Source organism: Rhinoraja longicauda, chromosome 10, assembly GCF_053455715.1.
Source record: "Rhinoraja longicauda isolate Sanriku21f chromosome 10, sRhiLon1.1, whole genome shotgun sequence".
In the NCBI taxonomy this organism is placed as follows: domain Eukaryota; kingdom Metazoa; phylum Chordata; class Chondrichthyes; order Rajiformes; family Arhynchobatidae; genus Rhinoraja; species Rhinoraja longicauda.
The window spans coordinates 27,699,730-27,725,457 of NC_135962.1; the positions used below are offsets into that span (position 1 = coordinate 27,699,730).

At 41.2% G+C, this 25,728-nt stretch overlaps 1 protein-coding gene across 3 annotated transcripts in view; it reads left to right on the forward strand.

Moving 5' to 3' along the window:
* The first annotated feature begins 417 nt into the window (after positions 1–417).
* Positions 418–25,728, forward strand: part of ppp1r13bb (protein phosphatase 1, regulatory subunit 13Bb) — a 56,358-nt gene continuing 31,047 nt past the window's right edge. For all 3 annotated transcript variants that reach the window (XM_078406481.1, XM_078406483.1, XM_078406482.1), the window contains exons 1-4: positions 418–1,125; positions 15,313–15,460; positions 20,541–20,660; positions 23,375–23,448. In XM_078406481.1, the coding sequence (XP_078262607.1) occupies positions 1,117–1,125; positions 15,313–15,460; positions 20,541–20,660; positions 23,375–23,448 (351 nt within the window). In that variant the 5' untranslated portion in view covers positions 418–1,116. The remainder of the gene's footprint in view (positions 1,126–15,312; positions 15,461–20,540; positions 20,661–23,374; positions 23,449–25,728) is intronic.

Consider the following 25,728-nt stretch of genomic DNA (forward strand, 5'->3'; position numbering starts at 1 on the left):
TATCCACTACCCTTATCCTCCGCAGATGCTGTCTGGCCCGCTGAGTTACTCCATCTCATTATGTTTGACACGAATTGGGTAGATTTAGAGGGATATGGGCCAAACTCGGGCAGGTGGGACGCGTGTAGATGGGGACGACTTGGTCAGCATAGGCAAGATGAGTCGAATAGCCTTTTGGGCTCCACTGTCTAGGATCCTATTCTTGATTTAAAGTGTCTCCAGACAGCAGATGGCGAGCTGCGTGTCAAGGAGTCGGCGACGATGAGATGTTACAATGCAATTGTTCCTCTGCTTTGCACAGCCCTCCAAACCCTCAGGGAGAAAATTGCTTCACATTCCAGACATGCCGCACGGGTGCGCAATTCGTGGCGGCGACTGGTCTTAAAAAAACCCCGAAACCATCGCCTGCGCAGAGCAATTGGTTTCAGCGAAAAAGACGGGGTGCGGCACTAATCCAATTCTGACGAAGAGTCCCGATCCGAAATGACACCCCCTCTTCCTTTTCTCAGGGGCTGCTGTCCGACCCGCTGAGTTACTCCAGCATTTTGTGTATATCCGGTTTCAACCAAGTGCCTGCTATTCCTTCCTATATTGTGCCGATAAGGCTTTGTGTTGGGAGACGGTGTGAAATGGGATCCGAGCGGCGAGCATTGCTCCCCCTCCCACCTGCCTCCCGTCCGCCCAACTGCCGATGACGCCACGAGCCGGGGGAGGTCAGCTGACCGTGCGCGGGCCTGGCGCCGCCGAGTGTTGGTGCTGAGCGAGGGACATCGTTCGGGAGTGTGCGCGCCTGCGTGCAACCCGGTGGCCGTCGACCGACCGACCGTGAGCGTGAAATCGGAGCTTGTGAGAGGAGCTTCCCCTCGTCCGAACGACGGCTGCTAACCCACTTTCGTCGATTAGAGCACTTACCTTTAATTTCCCTTCTTTAAATCGCCGCCCCCTTCCCCTCCACCTGGAGTGAAGCCAGCAGCGGCCTGGAGTTGGACTCGTGTCCCAGGCAGATCAACCCCTCTCCACCCAGCTACCTGCTGGCGGCCGCTGAGGTCGACCAGGGAACACGACAATTTTTTTTTAAAATTTGCATCGTGGGATTCCACTGAGACCTCCAAAAAAATGATGCCGGTGAGTATTTGACGGCTTGGATTTACCAATGTGAAATGACATGATTGCAGCTTCACAATCCTTTTCCAAAATATTCTCTCACCCACGGAGGTGAGATCAAAGACACGGTGTCTAACAAAAATACTGAGGAAAATAGTATAGAGAACTCCTTTTTTGCTGATTGTTGTCTGTTATTTGGATATCGTTAAATGACTGCCTAGTATTTGACTAAATATTCATTTCAAAAACATTTAAAAGAAATTCACATTCGCCTGCTCTCAGTGAAACCATTTACGGGGTGATTAATGTACTTGTGATCTATTTTCTAAAATGTTTCTGCGTAACTTTAATTTATGAAGATTTTAAACGTTGGACAAAACACTGAACAACTCGAAATAATAACTGGAATTGATGTAAGGTTATTACAGATAGCTAAAACTTTAGGAGTGGAGAAGTAGAAATTATCGATTGCAAGGATTGTAAACTCGTGTTATGATGTTCTTGATATGCGAGCAAATAAAACTAAAATGACTGGTTCTGGTTATCCCTCTGAAGTAGAATGGGAGGATTGTAAGCATTATATCATAATTTATCACCAGGGCCCTGGTGAGACTGCACCTGGAGTATTGTGTACAATTTTGGTCTCCTAATTTGAGGAAGAACATTATTACTATTGAGGGAGTGCAGCGTAGGGTGGGTCGACTGGGCTTGTATTCGCTGGAATTTAGAAGGATGAGAGGGGATCTTAGAGAAACATAAAACTCTTACAGGATTGGACAGGGTAGATACAGGAAAAATGTTCCCGATATTGGGGGGGGGGGGGGGTCCTGAACCAGGGTTCACAGTTTAAGAATAAGGGGTAGGCCATTTAGGATTGAGATGAGGAAAAACTTTCAACCAGAGAGTTGTGAATCTGGAATTTTCTGTCACAGAAGGCAGTGGAGGCCAATTCACTGGATGTTTTCAAGAGAGCGTAAGATTTAGCTTTTAGGGCTAAGGGAATCAAGGGATATGGGGAAATGGCCGGAATGGGTGCTGATTTTGGATGATCAGCCACGATCATATTGAATGGCTGGCTCAAGGGGCCAAATGGCCTACTCCTACATCTATTTTCGATGTTTCTAATTTCTATGGTACGTTATATTACTCTCAGAAATGTGGAAATATCTGAACAGTATCGTAAAATTCATTACTTATGATTCTCTTAATAATATATTTGTAGCCTATGTTTATTAATTTGTTGTGAAATTCAGTAATTTCATTCCTGCATAGGGTTTTAAACCTGAAACGTTAACTCTCTCCAGAAGCTGCCTCAGCTGCTGAGTGTTTTTGGCAGTTTCTGTTTTTATTTTGTATCTCCTTCATCTAAGAGTTTTTTTAAAAAATCATGGACTGTTTGAGGAGCAGATAGTAACTGATCATTTGGTAGTAACTGATTATATAGATAGTAGCTTTTTATAAACAGTGATTTTAATTTGTGCTTTTAGTAAATGGCGCAAAAACAAGTAAAATAAAAACGCCTTTTTTGACGACCTTGTTTATTTAATTTATTTCTCTTTTCTATCTATTTAAAACTGCTCTACCATCACTTCAACAGAAAATTTAGGCAGAGGACAAACTGAACTTCCATTATATTTGGGAAAAGTAGTGGAGAGATTCTATTTGTATACTTTAATGTTGCTTCGGTGTGTCCCTTTTTCTCATTGATTTTCTTCTTGTAGAAGGATGTGGTTTATCTATCTATATTACTAAATCTCTTTGTTATTTGTTATGATGTGCATATGTTCTGATGTATATATATTTGTTATCAGCCGTGTATTTGTGCCCCTGTCACACGATATAGCGCCACAATTTTAGCACCACCTTAATCACTGTCCTGGCGACCGTTAACAACAAGTTTCATTCAAATTGGTGTTGTATATTTAAAGTTAGAGAGATTTTAAAGTTTAAAAATCTCCTTTTAAACTGATTTCATTACAATCTCAGGTGTGTGATGTCACAATGGGGAAACGCACGAGTGCTAGCCAATGAGGGAAGGGGGCCAGGGAGTCGCGGCCAATGAGGGGGGGAGACTGACTTTAACAAATGTGCACTCTTTTCCCCCCCCCCCCCCCCCCCCACACATCGTTCCCCGCAGCTCGCTGACGAACAGTGCTGAACGTACGGGCCAGGACCCGGGGGATGCTCCCTGCCCGCAAACGAGTGCATGCATTGGTAGGATTGATGAGCGCGAGCCGGCGGAACGCCAACGGGTCCGCGCTTCCGCAGTTGGGGCCCGTTGATGTTGAGAGGGGATGGGGTGGATGAGTGGGGAAAAACAATTCAAAATTTTTTTTAAACGTTAAAAAAACGTTTAACGCTTAAACGTTTAAGTCTAACGCTTCACAGATTAGACTTTTTAAAAAAAGGCCATTTAAAAAAAAGTTAACAAACCCGAAGAAAATACATTTCCATTAAATTTATTTAAAAAGAGATCCGTGTGCAGCTCGGGGGGCGGGGGTGGAGTGGGTGAGGGATGGGGGGACCAGCGCCCGTCCTGGTGTGGTCTGCGCCCGATCTTCCTCCCGTGGTGCAGCGGATCGTTAGTTGGGGGAGGGTTGCCGGGGCCATAGGAGTGGTTTGCACCCAACGGGTTCCCACAGGAGAGATTTGGACCTAACGGGTCCATGTCAGTCTAGTTGATACTATTATTTGGGACTGATAAGATGCATAGTTTGTGTATTGCTGACGTTTTATGTTCCTGAGAGCAACAAAAAAACAAACTGTTAGTACAGACTTGATACAATGTTGTCATCTCAAAGATTGACTTCCATTGATGCTGCCTCTCCTGAGTTTCACCAAAAGATTGTTTTTGCATCAGATTACAGCACCTGCAACCTTGTGTCCTTCTTGCATTACTGTGATCCAATCTGTCTTTCAAAAGTATCTATATACAAAAATAGTTTGTCCAATTCTTCCAGAAATCTATAGTTTATGTCAAAAAATGATAACCTATGAAAGTGCATTACAGATGTATCATAGAAAGCATATATGTGGTTGCATCGTAGTTTGGTTTATGGAACAGCTCTGATCAAGACTGAAATTGCACAGTTGTAGATGTAACCCACCCAATCACACAGACCAGACTTCCCACATTTGACTCTGCCCACACCACTCTGCCTCAGAAAAGCAGCCATATAATCAAATTCATGTTCTAGCCCGTTCATTCCTTTTCCTGGCTTCTGTCTGGCAGAAACTTGAAAGTGCACACCACTAGACTTGGGAACAGCTTCTTCCCCCCTGGTATCGGGCTTCCGAACAGACCTTCCCCAAGCTAGGGTATAGTCCAATTTACCTCTACTCCATTGTTGACATTGGACTTTGTCTATAGAACTGATGTGCCACAATGCTGAGAATTATATGCTGCACTCTGTCTTCCCCTTTGCTTGAATTGATTGTATTTCTGTTTAGTATATCTGATCTGTTTGGATAGCATGCAAAACAAAGCTTTTCACTGTATTTCAGTATATGTGACAACAATAAACCTATCCCTAAAGTGAAGGGGACGGATAAGAGATGAGTAGTCTGAGAAAGATGGACGGTCTTTTATTTGTACAGCTGATTTTGTTGGCAGCTAGAATATTAGTAATACCCAATGTTCACTCAAGTTCTGACCTATTCTACAGATTAAATTGCTTCTCCTTGCTGGTCAGTAATGAGGAATTTCTTGCCTATTTTTGTGAGTGATGTGGATATCAAAACAACAGGGAATACTTTCAAGGTGAGAGAGAAAAGGGGTTTAAAGGGGATTTGAGAAGATCATTTTTTTTACAGGCGGTGGTGGAGTCGGATACTAACTATCACTACATTTAAGAGACATTTAGACAGACACTGTAATGGGCAGGGCGTAGAAGTATAACATGCGCTACAATGCTAAGAAGTATATTCCACACTTTCCCTTTGCTCCACCTATCGTACTTCAGTTTGACTTGATTGCATTTATTTATGGTATGTCTGATTTCTTTGGATAACATGCACAACAAAGCTTTCCAATGTATCCCAGTACATTTGACAAGGTTTCTAAGGTTTAAAATGTGGATCTCCTCCAACATTGAGCCATCGTCAAATGTATATGTAAATCTAAGCGTAATTACTTGGTTTGCTTATGAATATAATGTGTTTCTATTTGTGATGTCGATCTAAAACTGGGAAAATTGTTTTGATATTTACTACTAGTTTTGAAGGACATGGTTTAATATTTGCATCAAGATATGTCTTGCTAATTTAGCAAAGACGGGATCAATGAGTGTGCTCTCAAGAATTATTTAATTCTTTGGGACGGAAGTTATAGGAAATGGGTGAAAATTCTACACTTGTTGGCTTTTACTCGCAAATCAGAAAGCTTAAGACTCTGGCACAAATGCAGAAATCCTATATAAGTAGTCTTGAGTTCCACTGGCAATTTTGCTGGCTATACATCAACACTGGACACTGCATAGGAGTCCAACGGCCTAGCATGGACTTGCATAGATTTTTTTCTTCAGTTACACTGGGGAGTTTGTCCACTGTACCATGCCAGATCTAACCTGACAGTCTACTGTGTGCCACTGGTAAAATACTGCTGTGTGTCACTGGTAAAATATTTGGAATGCTATTAAGGAAGTAAGAGTTTTAGAAACTGGTAATACAATTTAAGCAAAGTTGCTTGTTTTTTGAAAAAGGTTTGACCAATTTATTAGACCTTGGAAATGGATCTAGCAGGGTAGTTAAAGAACCAGTGGGTGAACAGTATTTACATTTCTACAATTCATTCATTTGAGGTGCCATAAAAGGATATAGATCACCTCAAGGTTATGAACAGACTTATGTACAACCTGCACATATGAACAGGTGTTTTGGTAGGCTGGTGGAATGCCTGTGACTGCAGAGCTATGTGTATCCTCTGCCACATGAAACTCTGCTTGCAGCTACCTTACTGACTTGGAAACTATCCGGAATATGAAGAGGTCATGGGACAGAACCCTGCTGTATCCTGGGGACGATCTGTACTATAAACAATAGGGACTCATTCTAGTGGAGGTGATCCATTGGCATGTATTTGTTACCTAACAGAAAACAGCTAGTACTGGGAAATGAAATATAAATCTGGTCAAACAGAATCTTTGGAGAGAGAAACAGTTAATGTTTCAGGTAGATGACCTTTCCTCAGAGCTTACTTGTTCAGCCTCTACTTTGTCTCAAAAATTGTTTACAGATTTCAAAAGCTTAATATTGCATTAATGTGCCAAGGTAGAAAATAAGATGCTGTTTCTCAAGTTTATGTTGATCTTTCATTGTAATGTCATAGGAACCTGATTACAGTCAGCATGAATGTTGGAAGGGGAAGGAAGGTTCACTTTGAAAATGGGATGAATAGAATTTTCAATTGAATGTCAAGGATGTGAGTAGGAAGTAATTAATTAAGAGGGTAGAATAAATGGGATAAGTAAAGGCTAAAACAGTAAAGTTATCAGGGTAATCCTGATTGTGGATATTGAGAAGGAAGTGGGTAATGTTTAGTGGGTGTAGAGAACATGTTAGAGGAAAGGAGGTCAGTGGCTGGCAGTGGCCTGATGTTCAGTGGTGAGCCAATAGACCAGAGAGATGTATGAGGAAGTGTCGGAGCTAATCAGTCTTTGCAAGGTTGAAATCAGTTCAACAACAAGAACTATACTGTCTTCATGTGGACTTTTGATGGCCACGTTGAGGCTGGTTTTCTATGACGCTTGAGGGGGATAAGATTGAGGTGAGTGGTTAACTTGAAAATTATCAATATCTTGCAGTAAGCAATGAATGGTTGCAGAGAGAGTAAGAGGCTAGAGGGAGACTTCAGGAAAATTGAGAATTTGGGGGATGGGAGAAAGTTTTCACAGTCTGAAGTGAAAGACAATAGACAATGGGTGCAGGAGTAGGCCATTCAGCCCTTCGAGCCAGCACTGCCATTCAATGCGATCTGGCTAAGGAAGAAAAGGTGGCAGGGCTTCGGAGTCGGAGCAATTTTGGTGCTGCTGGAGTCAGTCAGAGTCGAATACACAAGAAATCAAGGAGCCGGGGCTGGGTGTTTTGGGTATTGACTCCACAACCCAGGGCTGTGGAGTCGGAGTCTGAGTCGGATACACAAGAAATCAAGGAGTCGGGTGTTTGGGTATCCACTCCACAGCCCTGTTGTGTGGAACTCGGAACTAATTGACAGGAGGATTTGAGGAATGAAATGGTTGCCCTGAGAACTGATCATTTGGAATTGAAAGGACAATGACAACATAGCACAAGGCATGGTAACAAACAATCAGCTGGAGGAACTCGTCTGAAGAATTCCTCAGTCTGAATAAGGGTCTCGACCCAAAACGTCACCCATCCCTTCTCTCCAGAGATGCTACCTGTCCTGCTGAGTTACTCCAGCATTTTGTGTCTAGCTGGAGGAAATCAGTAGGACAAGTAGCGTCGGTGGGGGAAGGAATTGTTGACATTTTTGGTTGAAATCCTGCTGTGGGGAGGCTGATGAGACATGGCAATAAATGAAGTATGATGTTGGATAGCCAGATATGGGGGAGGTGTGGAGGTGAGAGAAACTGGCAAGTGGATGATAAATCGAGGCAGAAAAGAACAGATGGTGTTGGTGGAGACAGCGTGGAGGGGTGGGGTGTGGTGGAAGTGATGAGCAGGCCAACAAAGGCTATTGGTGCTGGAATCCGATAAGCAAGGAATGTGATAACATTAACTCCTCGGGGAGAGGTGGACAGGTGAAAGCAGAACCAGATGGGAAAGGAGTGGGAACCAGTGAGTAAAATGGAACATTTATGCCTACATTTTTAAAAAATAAGTCTTCACCATGCAATTCCATGTATTGGAATCCCTAACTTCCTTTTTGTAGCATCTATTGGGAATCATTGTGAAAATCTTTGCACCATTGGTTCTACTTTATGTACTCTATTAGATGAATCTTCAAAGGACTCTAATAAAATTTGGAAATATAATTTCTACCCTGAATCATTTTATTAATTTTCTTAACATATCTTATTTTACGTTGGAAGATTCCATGATGTTACCGACTTCTGATCCCAGGCTAACTGGTCAGTAGCTCTCGGTTTTTTCTCTTTCCCTCAAGTAATGGGATTATGTTTTCTACCCTCCAATCTGTAAATATAGTTAGAGAATCCATAGAAATTTGGAGGAAGTAAACCAAAGTATCTAATATTTCTGTAGGTGCCTCTTTCAAGACAGATGTAGATCATCTGGTCTTTGGGATTTATCAGTTTTGAGGCTCGCAGTTTATTTTGAGCCAATAATTTATTTTATTTCCATTCTTGTATTAGATCATTTGTCCTTCTGAGAGATTTTCAGAAGACATCAAAAATGTTTCTTCAATTTCCTTATTCCCTATAATAAATTATCCATTGCTGTGAAGGACCACATTTGCCCCCGCTAGTCATTTCCTTTTACACAAGCTTTTAATAGCATTTATTTTTCTTAATAGTTTGCTCTCATTCTCTCATTGGATGGGAAGAGATTTGCATTTTAGAAATCAACACATTCTGCAGGAAAAATAAGTAAAGCTTAATGCTCACTTGTATTAAAATAATTCTCAGCTACATTGACCCGACATGTCAGTTAAATGAGGAAAATAGGAAATTATTGTTGAAGTGTTCCTACTCCAAGCAAAATGCGAAATGTATTTGGGGAAAGTAGGTCCTTTTGGTATTACCAGTAAATTGTCCATGGAATTATGCCTTAATTACTGCAAATCAGTCATTTGAGTCGGAAAATCTGTTATCATCACTGCCCCCCATTCAAACAGTAATTTGTCATAGCATTGTGGAAACTTGATGTGTATTCTGATGTAAGTACTTTTGCAATAACATGGAAAAGGGCCTACTTCCCTGCTTTGTTACTTGGTATGCTCCAAATCCACCCCAAAACAAAAAAGTTGTTTCCAGGTATTGTGTACCTGTAAATGTCTGTATATTTAACATTTAACTTGTGTGCTTTTTAAATTCCAATAATCTACAGTATTTGTGTTTAAAGAAAAAGAAGTGAAAGTGAAATTCATGAATACACAAATACTACATACAGTGTTATTGTCAGCTATAGCCGTAGATGATCTAACAGTGCACCTGATTAGAAACTTCTGTTTTTGCTTGGGTGCTCATTTCCCTAATTTTGATTGTTTTAATGAGCTGAAGGATTTTTTCACTTTTCAATTCAGGCGATAGGTTCAGGGTCAACTTCATTGTCAAGCATGAAGTTGACAATGTACATCATGGAACACTGTTTACATGCAGGTAAAGAAATTCAAGTGGAAACTGCTTCATTTGGAGATGTAAACATAATACAAAAAGTAAGGAAATTTGTGTTTGGTAGATTATTTCTTTGTTGTAACAATGCTTCTTGGCAATAAATCTTATACTGTTGGAAAACCTGTTTATTTCCCTTTTAAATGGCGCCACATTTGTAAGGAACATGCATTTGTGGGATGAGCAGCAGAGCTGAGTATATGGGTTGCGCCCATGAAAAATTTGCCAAATCTTCTCTGCCAATGCCAAACAGCTTATTCTGCTGTTGCTATTGACTCTTGTTTTGAGCTTCTGGTACCCCCAGGTGCTGACAATCAGGTGCCTGATTGGCACCTGATTGGCAGCATCTGTGAACATGGGCCCTGCTACAGTAGTCAGTAGGTGTCTGCTCCAAGAATCGGCATGCCACGTTTGACTGATCTGGATAGGGCCAGTGCGATAGGGCAACTTCAAACTGGTGTTCCGCAAAACCAAGTTGCGGCATTATTTGGAGTGAGCCCTAGTAACATCTCCAAAGTGAAGGCCAAGTTCCATATAACGGGGGATGTCAGAGACAGGTTGCAAAGTGGGCGTCCCAAGAAGACGACACCCGAAGAAGACCGTTTCCTCACCCTGTCAGCACTTAGGAACCGTAGGCTGTCTTCTACAGATTTGCAGTCAAGATTTGCAGGACGATATGGCCGACGGCTCTCTGCCCAGACAATTCGGAACAGACTGCACGCAGCCGATCTCCGGTCTCGTAGGGCTGCCAGGAGGCCTGCCATGACTGCCCTTCACCGTCAGGCCCGTTTGCGCTGGTGTCGGCAACACGTGCACTGGAACCTGAACATGTGGAGGAACGTTATGTTCAGCGATGAGTCCAGATTCTGCCTACGGCAGTTGGATCATAGGGTCAAAGTGTGGAGAAGACGCAGAGAACGCTATGCTGATTGCTGCACCGATAGAGTAAAATCTTTTGGTGGAGGCAGTGTGATGGTGTGGGGCGGCATCTCCCTGACTGGAAAAACGAGGCTTGTCGTCATTGGAGGCAATCTCAATGCAGAGAGATATCGAGATGAGATTCTGCAACCAGTGGCAATCCCATATCTCCACAGTCTGGGACCGAACTCTATCCTCCAAGATGACAATGCTCGCCCCCACAGAGCAGGGTTTCTCAGAGACTACCTCCAGAATTTGGGAGTGGAGAGGATGGAATGGCCTGCCAGCAGTCCTGACCTCAACCCCATTGAACACTTGTGGGATCAGCTTGGGCGTGCTGTTCGTGCCAGAGTGACCAACACAACCACGTTGGCTGACTTGCGACAAATGCTGGTTGAAGAATGGGATGCCATCCCACAACAGTGTGTGACCAGGCTGGTGACCAGCATGAGGAGGAGGTGCCAGGCTGTTGTGGCTGTGTATGGCTCTTCCACACGCTACTGAGGCTCCTGTTTATTAAATGAATAAATTGTTAAATTGCCAATATGTCCTGTTTCTTCAGACTTCAATCATCCAATCCACCAAACAACACCGAACAAGAGTCAATGGCAGAATAAGCTGTTTGGCATTGGCAGAGAAGATTTGGCAGATTTTTCATGGGCGCAACCCACATACTCAGCTCTGCTGCTCATCCCACAAATGCATGTTCCTTACAAATGTGGCACCATTTAAAAGGGAAATAAACAGGCTTTCCAACGGTATAAGATTTATTGTCAAGAAGCATTGTTACAACAAAGAAATAATCTACCAAACACAAATTTCCTTACTTTTTGTGCTATGTTTATTTGCTTGTTAAGACACCTAGAAATCTGATTAAAACTCGACTTGACTATGGTCTGTTACCGTTCAAGAAACTCATTGTAGCCTTTAGTCATCTTGTGAACATTCCAAGAACACCATCTTTTAAATAGTGTTGCAAGTCAACAAAATACATTCTGGTGGCAGAGAGAAGAATGGAGGAAATCTGAAAATGTGCTATTTATTCCGTTTTATATATTTTTTAAACTAAAGGACAGAGAATAGTATTTATTTCACATCTGTGATGGAATTTTAACTGCCTGGAATATTTTTCAAATCTACATTGTGACTAAGAATCAGTAATCTTCTCATTTGTGCTGTAACCTGTATGTCATTTGTATGCTGAGTGCATTCCTTGCCAGTTGAATAATAAACTATTCATTTGAAGTTACATTACTACTGGCTGCAATATAGGATTCCAACTTATGGCAATATTCCTTTTGTGAATAAGTTTTTGTCAAGCCAAATTTTATTTAAAGAATTTTCTTTCATTAGGTATACCTAGTGTACAGACAGATGCTCATTTTTGCAACTGTTATAATGCCACCAGAACACTCCACACATGGGGTAGGGGAGAAGCATTTTGCAAAGAGTGCCTTTTTACCATTCACAAGCGTGATGGTTTTAGAACTTGTTTTTAAAGTGTACAAAATTTCAAAAACGGCAGTGTAACATTCCACATTCATGTCTAGCCTCCCATCTTCCACACTCTAATTTAAACATATCCCAATTCTGCCCATGTCCTATTCAATATGCTTGTTACCCCCGTGTCTGCCAACATGAGTAACAGCTTGTTCTTGGTTGTTGACTGTTCTGTTGATAACTATAATTTCTTGAGGCCTTCCATGATATCTGGTCAGTTATATTCATCGTATTTTAGTCATACAACATGGCAAGCTGAGTCTGACTAGCAACCAACCAATTTTTACACGTCCTAGTTAATCCAGTTTTTTACATTTTCCTTTCATCACCAACAGCTCAAAAGCCACTGTCAGCATTAGAGGTTGGGATTGAGCCAGGGGCTCTGGCTCATCGGCTGTACTAATGTGTTGCCCAGGTTTTGTTGGTTATCAAGCTAATTAATCTCGGCAACAGAACACAATCTATCTATATACTAAAACTCTTGTTTGTTCCTGAACTACTGCCAAAATGGTACACGATAGCGCAACAATTTTAGGCCCACCTTACTCACCATTGGTGCTAATGGAAGAAGTTTCATTGAAATCAGTGTTATATTTTTTAAGTTATTCACATTTTAAAGTTTAAATCTATCTCCAAGGGAGGGAGGATAAGGAGGGTTGAGGGGGATGGAGTGGGGGGGAGGGAAGAAGGGGAGGTGAGGGTGCTGTACCAACGCAGGAGAGGTTTGGGCCGAACAGGTCCACTTGGTGTAGTTTTTTCTAAAACTCCATACCCCTTCTTTTCTATTTAGCTCTTTAAAACCAATTTCTTTGATCAAGTTTTATCATCTGCCCAAATACATCCTCATTTTATTTGATAGTATAATTTAGAAGTGTTTTGGGATATTTAACTGCCCTCTATAAATGCAGTTGACATGCAAAACATTGCATATTTTTTCAACGTGAAAGCCAAAGTAAAACTTCTATGGTCGGTCAAAATGCATCTCTTTTAATTTGTGTTTGGAATTCCCAGCCCTAATGTAATTTGTAAAATTGGAACTTAGCACACAATGTGGGACATGTTTATTTTCTTGATATTTTAGTGGTATGATTGTGTACCTCTGGGTTGGGAATGAAGGATCAACGGTATTAGGGCGGCACGGTAGCGCAGCGGTAGAGTTGCTGCTTTACAGCGAATGCAGCGCCGTCGACTCAGGTTCGATCCTGACTACGGGTGCTGCACTGTAAGGAGTTTGTACGTTCTCCCCGTGACCTGCGTGGGTTTTCTCCGAGATCTTCGGTTTCCTCCCACACTCCAAAGACGTACAGGTATGTAGGTTAATTGGCTGGGTAAATGTAAAAATTGTCCCTAGTGGGTGTAGGATAGTGTTAATGTACGGGGATCGCTGGGCGGCACGGACTTGGAGGGCCGAAAAGGCCTGTTTCCGGCTGTATATATATGATATGATATGATAGGTGTTCTGGAGTGCCAAACTACTAGGTTTTGGCTCTGCTATATTTGTTTCCCCACTCTGCAAAACTGGATATTTTTGTTAAACCCCAACATGAGAGAATTTGCTCTTGAGTTTAAAAATGGAGCAAGATTGCAGTCGCCGGTGTCGATGGCGAGAAGCAGGTCGTTGTATACCTTCAACAAGGCACACTGTGTGCTGTGGTGGGCCCTGAAACCTGACTGGAAACTTTCCAGGATGGTATTTTGGTATAGATAAGGCAGTAGTTGATTTAGAACTACCTTTGCCAAGGACTTTTGACAGGAATGGCAGTTTGGAAATGGGTCTGTAGTTGCTAGGCAAGGTGGGGTCTAGGTTAGGTTTTTTCAGGAGGGGTTGGACAACTGCGTGCTTGAAGCAGGTTGGAACAGTGCCAGTGGCCAGAGAACTGTTGATGATAGAGAGGATGCTGGGACTGACTATTGCAATGACATCCTTCAGAAGTGTTTTGTGACTTGTTTTCATGACTTGTTTTGTTACAATAGTGCTCCAGGGTATAAGTTGAGATAGAAATTTTGGCTGAACAAGAAAATTGGACATAAATTCTTTTGAGAGGAAGGGGAATTTTAGCCATGGCAAGATAGAGTGTATGTATTGAGTAATTCTTTGAGCTACTATAATTTCACCTCAAAGTTTATGAATGCTTGCTTTGTCTCGTTGAAATGCCTTCAAATGTAAGTTTCAATTTTTTTATAAATCACCTTTGTCAATTGTTGGCAGTCTTAGAGGTTTGGCAAAGCACAGTTTTAAACAGTGTGTGGTCCTGTTATTGTTCGTGTTCTGATGAATCCTTCATTTTGTGCAGCCTTTGAAGTGTGTGGTGCATTTTAATAATGTCGCTTCAATTTGGTTGAGTTTCCCCTGATTAGTATGCCATCTTAAGTTATGCTGGTATGTGCAGTATTTTCATCCCCTCAGTTGAAAGCCAAAGTGTCATAAATAATATATTTTTGTAATCATCAATTTTCAACATTGCACCTGAAGTGGCAAAAGCATTTTTTTCAACTTTCTATTTCCCTACATTAGAGTTTGAAGGTAGTCAGCTTACCACATAGGATTAAAACTGACTTTAAGCCTCAGCTACCCAATATAGAAATAGTCCAACTTTAGTGTTAATTTCTATTGGCTTCTAATAATTCCTTTTTAATTTGGTTTATTACAAAGAGAGGTGGAATTACAGTCTACGCATTTATTGAATCAAATTCATTCAAACTGATTTTTTTAACGTAGTTTGTATAAATTGCAAATTAAGATAAACCAAACTTACTGATACTGCTGTCTAATGTTACTGAGATCAGATGTTTTGATTTTAAGAAATATATACTTTACAAACTACTTGACTAGAACCAGCCTATGTATCTTTAATAAAATTGTTTTTTGTTTTTGTTTGGTGTACATAATAGAGAGGAGCATTGTTGTTGCAAGTCGCTGCTAATATTAGCATTGCAGTGCACATAAAAGAATGTGTAATTGTTAACTTTTTAGTTGCTGTGCTGATGTACGGGATCCTTTGGTCCTCATTATATCTGTATAAACATTTTGTCAGCATTTAATGCATTAGCTGGTATTAGATGATGTCTGCTGAGCTGGCTATCCTACAGATTTTAATACCTATATAAAAATTACTGGAAGACATTCCCATTTCACGGAAATGTCTTTTGCCGTCCACTTTTAACTTTATTCTTCCAGGTGCATCTAGTTGAAATTAGCATAGCTCTATTTGAGGGAATACAATGGTGTCAGAAAGGGAATGCATTTATGTCAATATAAACTGGTTTGTCAACTTTTTTGACAAGTATATGGGTGCACACTGAATGTATTTCTCTACATTTGATAGCAGTACGCCCTATTTATGTGATAACATACATACATACATTTGTTTTGATATGTTCTGACTTTTTCAATGTGTGGTAGCTTGGTATTTTTCTGAAACATTACCAGAAACGATAAATACTGAATCATGTATTTAAAATTATCCTTTTTGTTTTGCAGATGATATTAACTGTTTACTTGAGCAACAATGAACAGGGTTTCACGGAAGTACCCATAACCCCTGAAACAACATGCCGAGATGTTGTTGAATTTTGCAAAGAACCAGGCGAGATTGGTTGCCACTTGGCTGAAGTGTGGCGAGGGAATGGTATGTTTTGCACTTGTATGCCATTATCTTACCTACATTACAATACCTTTTTATTGTATTTGTTTGCCCCTCTTCCTTCCCCATCCCCTCTTTTTCTTTGGTGATTCACTGTAGATATGTAAATTCTTATAACATGAAAAAAGTTAAAAGAATAGCACATGATCCTCCGACATTTTCGCCACCTCCAACAGGATCCCACTACTAGCCATATCTTCCCATCTCCACCCCTTTCTGCTTTCCACAGAGACCGTTCCCTCCGTAACTCCTTGGTCAACTCGTATTTTCCCCAGCAAACAGGAGATGCAACACCTGTCCCTATACCTCCCCCTTCGACTCCGTCCAAGGACCCCAACAGTCTTTTCAGGTGAGGCAGAGGTTCACTTGCACCTCCTCCAACCTCATCTGCTGTATCCGCTGTTCTATGTGTGGTGTCCTGTATATCGGCTCGGCAATCGTTCCGCTGAACACCTGCTCAATCAGCCTAAACCTATCTGATCTCCCAGTTTCTCAACACATTAACCCCCCTCCCATTCCCACACTGACCTTTCTGTCCTGGGCCTCCATTGTCAGTGAGGCCCAGCACAAATTAGTGGATCAGCACCTCCTATTTCACTTGGGGAGCTTACACCCCGGCAGTATGAACATTGACTTCTCTAACTTCAAGTAGCCCTTTCTTTCCCTCTCTCTCCATCCCCTCCCCCTTCCCAGTTCTCCTACCAGTCTTACTGCCTCATACTATATTTTATCTCTGAACCGTCCACTCCCCTGACATCAGTCTGAAGAAGGGTCTCGACCTGAAACATCACCCATTCCTTCTCTCCAGAGATGCTGCCTGTCCAGCTGAGTTACTCCAGCATTTTGTGTCTATCTTGTAAATTATCAGACCTCTCTCACCAACTGACAGGCAGAGGCTTTAATCAATTCACATGATCAATAGACAAGTAGTATAAGAAAATAACTGCAGATGCTGGTACAAATCGAAGGTATTTATTTCACAAAATGCTGGAGTAACTCAGCAGATCAGGCAGCATCTCAGGAGAGAAGGAATGGGTGACGTTTCGGGTCGAGACCCTTCTTCAGACTGATGTCAGGTGTGCGGGACAAAGGAAGGATATAGGTGGAACTGGGAAGGGGGAGGGGAAGAGAGGGACAGAGGAACTATCTAAAGTTGGAGAAGTCAATGTTCATACCACTGGGCTGCCAGCTTCCCAAGCGAAATATGAGGTGCTGTTCCTCCAATTTCCGGTGGGCCTCACTATGGCACTGGAGGAGGCCCATGGCCGGGGGGGGGGGGGGGGGGGGGGAGGAGAGAGTGCATTTATTAAAGTTTATATACACAAACAAACCAAATGTTTTAGTAATATATTGATAGATAGCACTTATTTGCAGAATTCAGTAGGCACACTAAATTCTCAAGGGGTGGGTCGGCTTAAACTACATAATACTTTGTAAAATTTATTTTTCTACTAATAATGGTAGCAACGTGTAGCTCTGACTGGGAACCTCAAAAGTAGGCTGGTTCCTCAAAAGTAAGTCGTCATTATTCAACAGGATCCAGACAGTGGGAAAAAATACCACGACGCTACTTTGATTTTTCCCCCCATCACATCCAGGCTGGAAAAAGAAGACTCTCTTGGAGCAGGCTGACTGTCTGAAATATCTACAAGCCCATTATACTTCATGTTCTCTGGCCACTAATTTGGGGCTGTATGCGCTGCTTCACTCTTTATGTTAAACTTGTACATCTTCCGTTCTCCTGCTCTGTTTGTACAAAGACAACCATCTGCTAAGAAGAGATACTTGGTCTGTGAAACACTAAACAAGGTGGTATCCAACATTAATGGCCCAAACCATCCCAAAGTGGGGTAGCATTTTTATTTGCAGTCTTTTCAAAAATGAACTTAAATAGGCTATAAAAAATATTAATAGTTCTATGTGATGTAAAAATCTATTGCAGTGCATTTGATGCAAGTATATGCCTCATTGAAGGGAGGTTGATTTTTGTTTATAAAATGCTAGTGTGCTGCCTAAACACGACAGTTCCATTCCTAAGAATAATAGTCAGTGGGGGAAAAGAGAATTAGGTGCTAGAGAGCTTCAGACTCGTAATAATAAAATTATTTTTCCCTACAGGATTTTCAAAATTGTTTTTTTAATAACTAATTTATTTGTTACTGCAACTTACTAAATTTAATGTAAATACGTTTCATTTAATAGAGTAACACTACACGTTACGAAAGAAACAATGGCATGTCAATTTCAGATAGCTCCAGTGAAAGAAGCAACTGTGTTCTTAAGAGACAACAGTGTCTGATCACTGCAGGGAAATAACATGGAAACTCCACCCCCCCCCCCCCCCCCATCCCTGATTTATATTTTATTTGCTTGATGATTTCCTAAGTAACTAGAGTGGTTTTCTATTTCCCAGTCAAAGCCGCCACAGCCAGACATAAAAACAGCTTTTTCCACGAGCAGTAGCTCTACTCAACAACCAAAAGTCTGTAACCTCCTTTTGCTCCAGTATTTTATTTTATTCTTCACATGTTTAAATTATAGTTTTATTCTTAATTATTTACTGTATATCGTGTTGTTACTTGCGAGCAAAGCACCAAGGCAAATTCCTTGTATGTATACATACTTGGCTAATAAAATGTATTCAATTCAATTCAATCACATTATAACGAATTAGTCCTGTGTGATCCAAATGGTGTTCCTAATTCAGCAATTGCGATGCATCCTATTTGTGTTATGGAAACTTGTTATAGGAGAACTACCTGTATCCGGTAGAATATCTATATTGATATATTTAAAACGCTGCCTGAAAATCTAATGGTTTGAGTGAGTAAGAGATTGCTTAAACCAGTTGGCTTCAAATGATCTATATATTGTAGCATTTGTAATGATAATGAACCATGCTTGGGATATGTTTCAGTGTGATTGGAGAAGAGGTAATCATCCAGTACTTCAATCTGATTTGCCATTCTAATGAATACCTTGCATTAGACAATGCAGTCCTTTAGCTTGGAGTTGTGTTAATTGATTCCATACCAAAAGACATTTTGGTAGATATCTTCCTTGCTTGTGTTAAAATACTGTATAGAAGTACAATACAATATATCTTTATTGTCATTGTAAAGTACAATGAGATTAAGAATGCCACTTCCATATCAATGCTATAAAATAAATAAAACACGGCAAAAACAACAAAAAGGGGGAAAAAAAGAAATAAGGTAAAGTGCAAAAGGGTTCATGCAGGGTCAGTTGTGCCAGATGACCATGGGGGCAGAGACAGATCATGGGGGGCACTCAGCAGGTCCGATTCAGAGCAGCTATAGCTCTAGGAATAAAGCTGTTTCTTAGTCTGGAGGTGCGGGCGTAGAAGGCCTTGTAACGTCTACCAGATGGAAGTAGTTTAAACAGACGGTGGCATGCGTGTGTGGAGTCCTTGTAGATACTGGTGGCTTTCCTGAGGCAGCGTGCTTTGTAGATGTCCTCCAGGGCTGGTAGCTGTATCCCAATGATCCTCTGCGCTCTGCAGACGACCCGCAGAAGAGCTCTCCTATCAGCTGCCATGCAGCTGAGATACCACACAGAGATGCCGTATGTTAATATGCTCTCTGTGGTACAGCGGTAGAAGGTCATCAGCAACTGTTAGGGCAGACCAGCCTTTTTCAGCGTTCTCGGGAAAAACAGCCGCTGTTGTGCTTTCTTGACCAGCGCAGCAGTGTTAGTGGACCATGTGAGGTCCTCTGAAATGTGTGTGCCCAGAAACCTGAAGCTGAACACTCTCTCCACTCTGTCCCCGTTGATGAAGACTGGAGCGTATTCCTTACTCAGTGACCTTCTGAAGTTGATGATTAGCTCCTTGGTTTTAGCTGTGTTTGGGGACAGGTTGTTCTCTGAGCACCAGCTCGCCAGGTTCTGCACCTCCGTAGGCTGGTACACCTCCGCAAGCTCTGTAGGCTGATTCATCACTGTTGGAGATCAGCCCGATCACCGTTGTGTCATCCGCAAATTTGACGATGTTGTTGGTGGCGAATGCAAGAACACAGTCGTGTATGAAGGAGTAGAGGATGGGCCAGTACTCAGAGTGGTAGTGGTCGTGGAAGTAACTCCTTAGTGCTGGATGCTTTGAACAAATAGATTCTTGGTAAAAGTCTATTTGCATATATGTACAGTATAATTTGATTCAAGAATACCGATAGTGAAAAGGTATTTTCCATAGCAGCACTAAACATTTTGTTTAGCTATAGAACCTGCTTAATTATTTTGCAATTAGACAATAGGTGCAGGGGTAGGCCATTCGGCCCTTAGAGCCAGCACCGCCATTCACCATGATCATTGGCTGATCATGCACAATCAGTTCCCCCGTTCCTGCCTTCTCTCCATATCCCTTGACTCCGTTATCATTAAGAGCTCTTTCTAACTATTGAAAGCATCCAGAGAATTAGCCTCCACTGCCTTCTGAGGCAGAGAATTCCACAGCTTCACAACTCTGAATGAAAAGTTTTTTCCTCATCTCTGTTCTAAATGGCCTACCCCTTATTCTTAATAAAGAAAAGAACCATAGTCAGTGATGAAAGTACTTGGCTGAAAATTAATAAATTATTTTTAAATGTTGCTTGTTTCCTGGGAAGGCTAGTATTTGCAATATTTTATTTCAAAAATAAATTGCCCGATTCTTGTTTCCGTTGCATCCTTTCTTCATTGAAGTTAAAAGGCTTGCTGTTCATGTGCTGTGTCTGTTCCAACATGTGTTCATAATATTCCCCAGCAAAATGAAAGTTGAGCTTCAGCACTCGAGAAGTCCAGCAAAGAAATAGTTGTTATGTTTTACCAGCAAATTCTTAAATTCCTGCTTTGTAGATGCATCCCAAACTTCTGTTTGCAGGCTAAATGGTGGTGATTCAGAAAATTCAAGCAATTGATGCCATCAGAACCACTTGAGTTACTGGGCTGTAATTTATTTCTCTTGCATTGTACAAGGGAAAGGGTAAAGATGCATTCTGTGGCCAAATACAATTCTCAAGTTTGTTTTTTGCAGTACTTTGGGACTAATGTTCTCTTTTTCCTGTGACAGAGCGTGTTATTCCTTCTGATTATATGATGTATGAACATCTGCAGAAATGGGGGCCTCGCAGAGAAGAAGTGAAATTCTTTCTACGACATGAGGATTCACCTAATGAGATTAGTGAACAAAGTAAGTAAAAACTGAACAGTTTTAAAACTGAATATGAGGTGCACAGTGGGAGCTGAACCTTTTAAGTCTCAAGGCTCTTGTTATGGAGAAGTTTAAAGATACAAGTCACCTGTGTGAATGTTTTGCTTTTATAGAAACAGGCAAGAGATCATTTGGTCTATTGTGGAGTGTCCTGACGCGAAACATCACCTATCCTTGGTCTCTATAGATGCTACCTCACCTACTAAGATGCTACCTTACCCACGGCCTTCTGTCCTTTTATTTGGCCTGTTGTTTACTCTGGTTTTTAAGAGAAATCTCCAGCATTTTGTGTCTACATTCAGTTCATCCTGGCTTTTCACAATGGTGTTTTAATCTGACTTTAGTTACTTTTTAAGATTTTGAATGGAGTGCCTGAGTATCATGTATTTGGGTGATTGTAGCAAGAGAAACACTTTATATTACAAGATATTTTGGCACTTTAGTATAAAATAAATCAAATATTAATGTGAAATGTCATGCCTGTTCATCTTTTTTGTGGTTGATTGAAGTGAAAACCAGATGGGATATAAAATGGACCTCAAATTCCTTTTCTCCAGAGATGCTGCCTGACATCTAAGTCATCCCATTGCTATATCAGAGATCAGAATAAAACAAAGTTGAAGGAAATAACTTGGATCTTTTTCAGCCATTCTGAAAGCTTCATTTCTGAAAGCTTTTTGCATCTTTGTGCTTCTAACAATTTCCAGATTTTTACCTCTTTATTTGGATGATCATAGTAATATAGCCCAGAAATAGGACCTTTGGCCTACTTGTCGATGCCGACCAAGGTTCCTATCTGAGCTCATCTCATTTGCCCCTCCCTCTTTAAACTTTTTCTAAACATGTACCCATATAATTATTTCAATTATCGATCATTTTAGATATATTTTTTTTAGATTTAGAGATACAGCGTGGAAACAGGCCCTTCGGCCACCGAGTCCGCGCCGCCCAGCGATCCCCGCACATTAACACTATCCTACACACTAGGGACAATTTTTACATTTACCCAGTCAATTAACCTACATACCTGTGCGTCTTTGGAGTGTGGGAGGAACCCGAAGATCTCGGAGAAAACACACGCAGGTCACGGGGAGAACGTACAAACTCCGTACAGACGGCGCCCGTAGTCAGGATCGAACCTGAGTCTCCGGCGCTGCATTCGCTGTAAGGCAACAACTCCACCGCTGCGCCATCGTGCCACCATTTTGAGTCGGAACACTTGTATATTCCATCTCCTACATTCTGTAAACATAGAAACAAAATGCGTTTCTGATCTGGAAGGGTTCCGATCCGCAACCTCTTTCTGCAGAGCTGCTGCCTGACCTGCTGAGTTACTCCAGCATTTTGCGTATCTTCACAAAATATAGGAGATGGAATATACTATGTTGGATTCCACATTTGAACTTGCCTCATCACATTGCGATTCAATTTAAATGAAACATAGATCTTTCATTTATAGTTTTTTTATTTTTCACAACTCGTACCATAATGCAATGTCACTTAAATATAGATCTGAAGAACTGGACCAGAGGATTGTTCCTCCAGCAATTTTGTTGGTGCTCCGTTCTACACTGAGGTGTTAACCCAGGTGGAGCCAACGCTCATACATATGTCGTGTTCATGCCTATTTAAGGCAAAAGAGTAGATAGAAAGACCAAGAGTCACGATAGTAGAATGGGTGCCACAAGGATCGTTGCTTGGAGCTCTGCTGTGTGAATTGATGAAGGAACCAATCATATTGAGTAGTGAATTCTGACAAAGATGAGGCATGGGTTGGGTGAAAGACTGAGGACAGTCTGTTAATAGTTAAGTGAGTGGGTGGAAATTTCACAGATGGAGTATAAAGTTGGGTATGAAAATAAATATTTGAATGGATGAAGTCTCTAGAATGTTGCATTGCAAAAGCACTTGGGTATCCTCATTTGTGAACTACAAAGTTAGCATGGAGATTTTGCAAGACCAAAGCAATGATGATATTACAAAAGTGATGAAGCATGAAAAATGAAGTTGCTGTAACTACCATATATTAGCAAGCTTGCACTTGGAGCACCTTTTATGATTTTATCCTCTTATTTGAGGGGGGATGCTCTTACAATGGAAACATTTCGGGCAAGATTCATCTTAGGATCTCTGCTATGATTATCTTGACAGTGAAGATTGGGCCTATATTTACCCGGAGCTTAGAATGAGGAGGCAATCTCATTGGTATAGAAAAGATTCTGAGGAGATTTTCCCCTTTTGGAGAGAACATTTAGAGCTCTGGGCATGTTTCAGAATAATGGGTTGTCAATTAAAGAGCACGCAAGTTGGACTTTTCCCCCCCATATGGCTTGTTTAGCATTCTCTACCTCCTCGAGCTTTGGAGTTCGAATTATTGAATATATTTAAGGTTGATTGGACAGCATTGAGATTTTTGGAGAGCAGGGCAAGAAGATGGTACAGAGGTAATGCTCTGATGATCTGTGATCTTATTCACTGTTGGAGCAGATTTCGGGCTCCTATTTACATTTTAAACATTTGTCAATCTTGTACCCATGACATGAATGTAACTTGTCATTAAAAGGAAAATGTTTATACGTGCAGCTTCTGGTACTAAGTGGCTAAAATTTAAAAAATAAAATATTTGATCACACTTTGGTTTAGCATGAATATTCAAGTCGGCTTATTTTAAAGTTTATCTTTTGTCTTTGTAGGTGAGCGTCAATCTCAAGATCAGTTAAACAGATGGAATGGAATAAACCTATCTGCCGAGCGGTTTGAAAATGGGGTATGTAGTTTCTAGCCCTCGACTTTTTGTTCAAAGATTGGTCAACAGGTCTCTAAAACAAAGATAATGAAGAGCAGCTTGAATGCAAAACTTGGAGAGCAGGAGCCAGGACTTGGTTCTGGCATCCATGATGGGCCGGCAGTAATAACTGTTTGATGGCAAAATAATTTATTAAGATTTTTTTATTTACCCAATACAGATAATTTAGCAGTAATTTATGAAATTGTTCCATGCCTATTTTAGTCAAGTGCGAAAGATTGATTTTTGGAAGGAGCTTTTTGAGCTGCTGACTTCTGAAATGAGTATTGTACAACATCACCAGTTGCTCTTGTGGTTACTTGCTTTATTGGCTCTTCCAAATGTAGCCTAAGCATGATGTGAATTTACGGTTGGAATCATTGATCTATTTCTGTTCTCCCCTAATCCCCAAGACCTGTTAAATATTGTTGACAAAATGTGTTTCTTCTGATATCCAGCAGTAACCGCATTATTTTGTATAACTTAATTGCCCAGATTTGCATCAAACAGGAAAAACTTCTGCTTTTAAACTCTAGTGCATGATGTAATTATAGTGTAATAGCTTGATCATAATGTGGAGATGCTTATAGTCTATTTTAGTTTTGGAAATTTGTGTGGATGTTATCTTGTAATGATCTCTGAAGGCAGCCATTCTGTTTTTGGATCCTCTGTTCTCAGGGGAACAATCCCATTAGTACCAATCCCGTTCCCTGTTTCCACATGCCCTAGGAACTTATTCTCTCCTGCACATTTTATTTCCCCTTTTATTATTCCTGCCATTAATGTACCCAATAGTGTAATTTACAATATCTAATTAACCCAACCAGTCAGCACAACATGAGAGTGTGGGAAGGAAGCAGAGCATGTGGCAAGGAAGCAGAGCATGTGGCGGTAACCTACTACCACAGTACATGTCACAGTGCAGAGACTGCACCTGGGGGACTGAATTCTGGTCCTTGCAGGTGTGAGGTAAAACCTTAATTGCTACTCCACTGCAGATATTTTCAAAGCTTTATTTCCAAAACCAAACTACATGGTTTTACTATGGCTCATTTGACAACATTTTTGCCTTTTTGAGCAAAGCTGGTGGCTTCTTGCCAGGCTCTCTTTGTACCATTCATGAGAATTGTTGCATAATTGAATGCACAAGCACAATACATTGGACTTTGCATGTGGTGCAAATGGAGAATTCGTTTTCTATGATATCCTGAGAGATTTTCTCTGAAATTCAAATTGAATTTTCATGACAGAAACTTTTTCTCCTTCAAGTATTTAAAGGGGGCTTTTAAAAAGTACATCTTGGTTATGTGCAGAATCTGTCATGGTGGTACAGTATTCCGCAGTGGTTTGAGTAAAAGGCACCTCTTGCAAATGAATTCCTCATTGGATTAATAGTGTGCCTTGACCTCTAGTTGTCAACTGTCCCACTACTGTCTTACAAGTGGGAACAATATCTTCCATTTTGTAACCATTCCTATTGGTATAAGTATAAGAAGGGCCTCGACCCGAAACGTCACCCATTCCTTCTCTCCCGAGATGCTGCCCGACCTGCTGAGTTACTCCAGCATTTTGTGAATAAATCGATTTGTACCAGCATCTGCAATTATTTTCTTATACCTATTGGTATCCTGTCAGCCTTGTCTATTCTAGCGAAATGTCCCAGTCTGTTCTTTCTTGATGGTTCTGATAATACCTTTCTAAATCCATTATGTGCTCATGCAGTACTTCCGTAATCCTAAAATGCATTCACCTGGTGTATGGCTCGGATTTATTTTTGTTCTCCCCTCGTATAGCAGCCTGGGTGAACATTCTACCTGCAGAATTTTCCGCGGATTTCCGCGTTGTCCATTTTCTGCACTTTTTGCATGGTTTCAGCGTTTTTCACTTTGCCAAATAAACGGAGAAATCCCAGATCGAAGAAAAGAAGAAAAAAAAAAAACTATGTATAGACTAGTAATGAACACTAGGTTTCGCTAGGGGTTCCACGAGAAATCCCCCGTGCCGTGGAAGTCTTCCCGAAAATGTGGCACCTAGGCTGGGCAAGGCAGCCAATCTCGACCTCATCGGGACTTCCACGGCCGATCGGTGGGTTGAATTTGCAACCTGCGGCCGGGGCTCTGGAACTCCAGCCCAGCTGGAGCCAGCAAATCTATCCGCTTAGCTGAAATCCTTGGCCTGCTGGATAAACCAGCAAAGCTCTGGAACCAAGAGTGCCAGAAAATCAGTGGTGGAACTGTAATGTGTAAATATTAAATTTAAGTG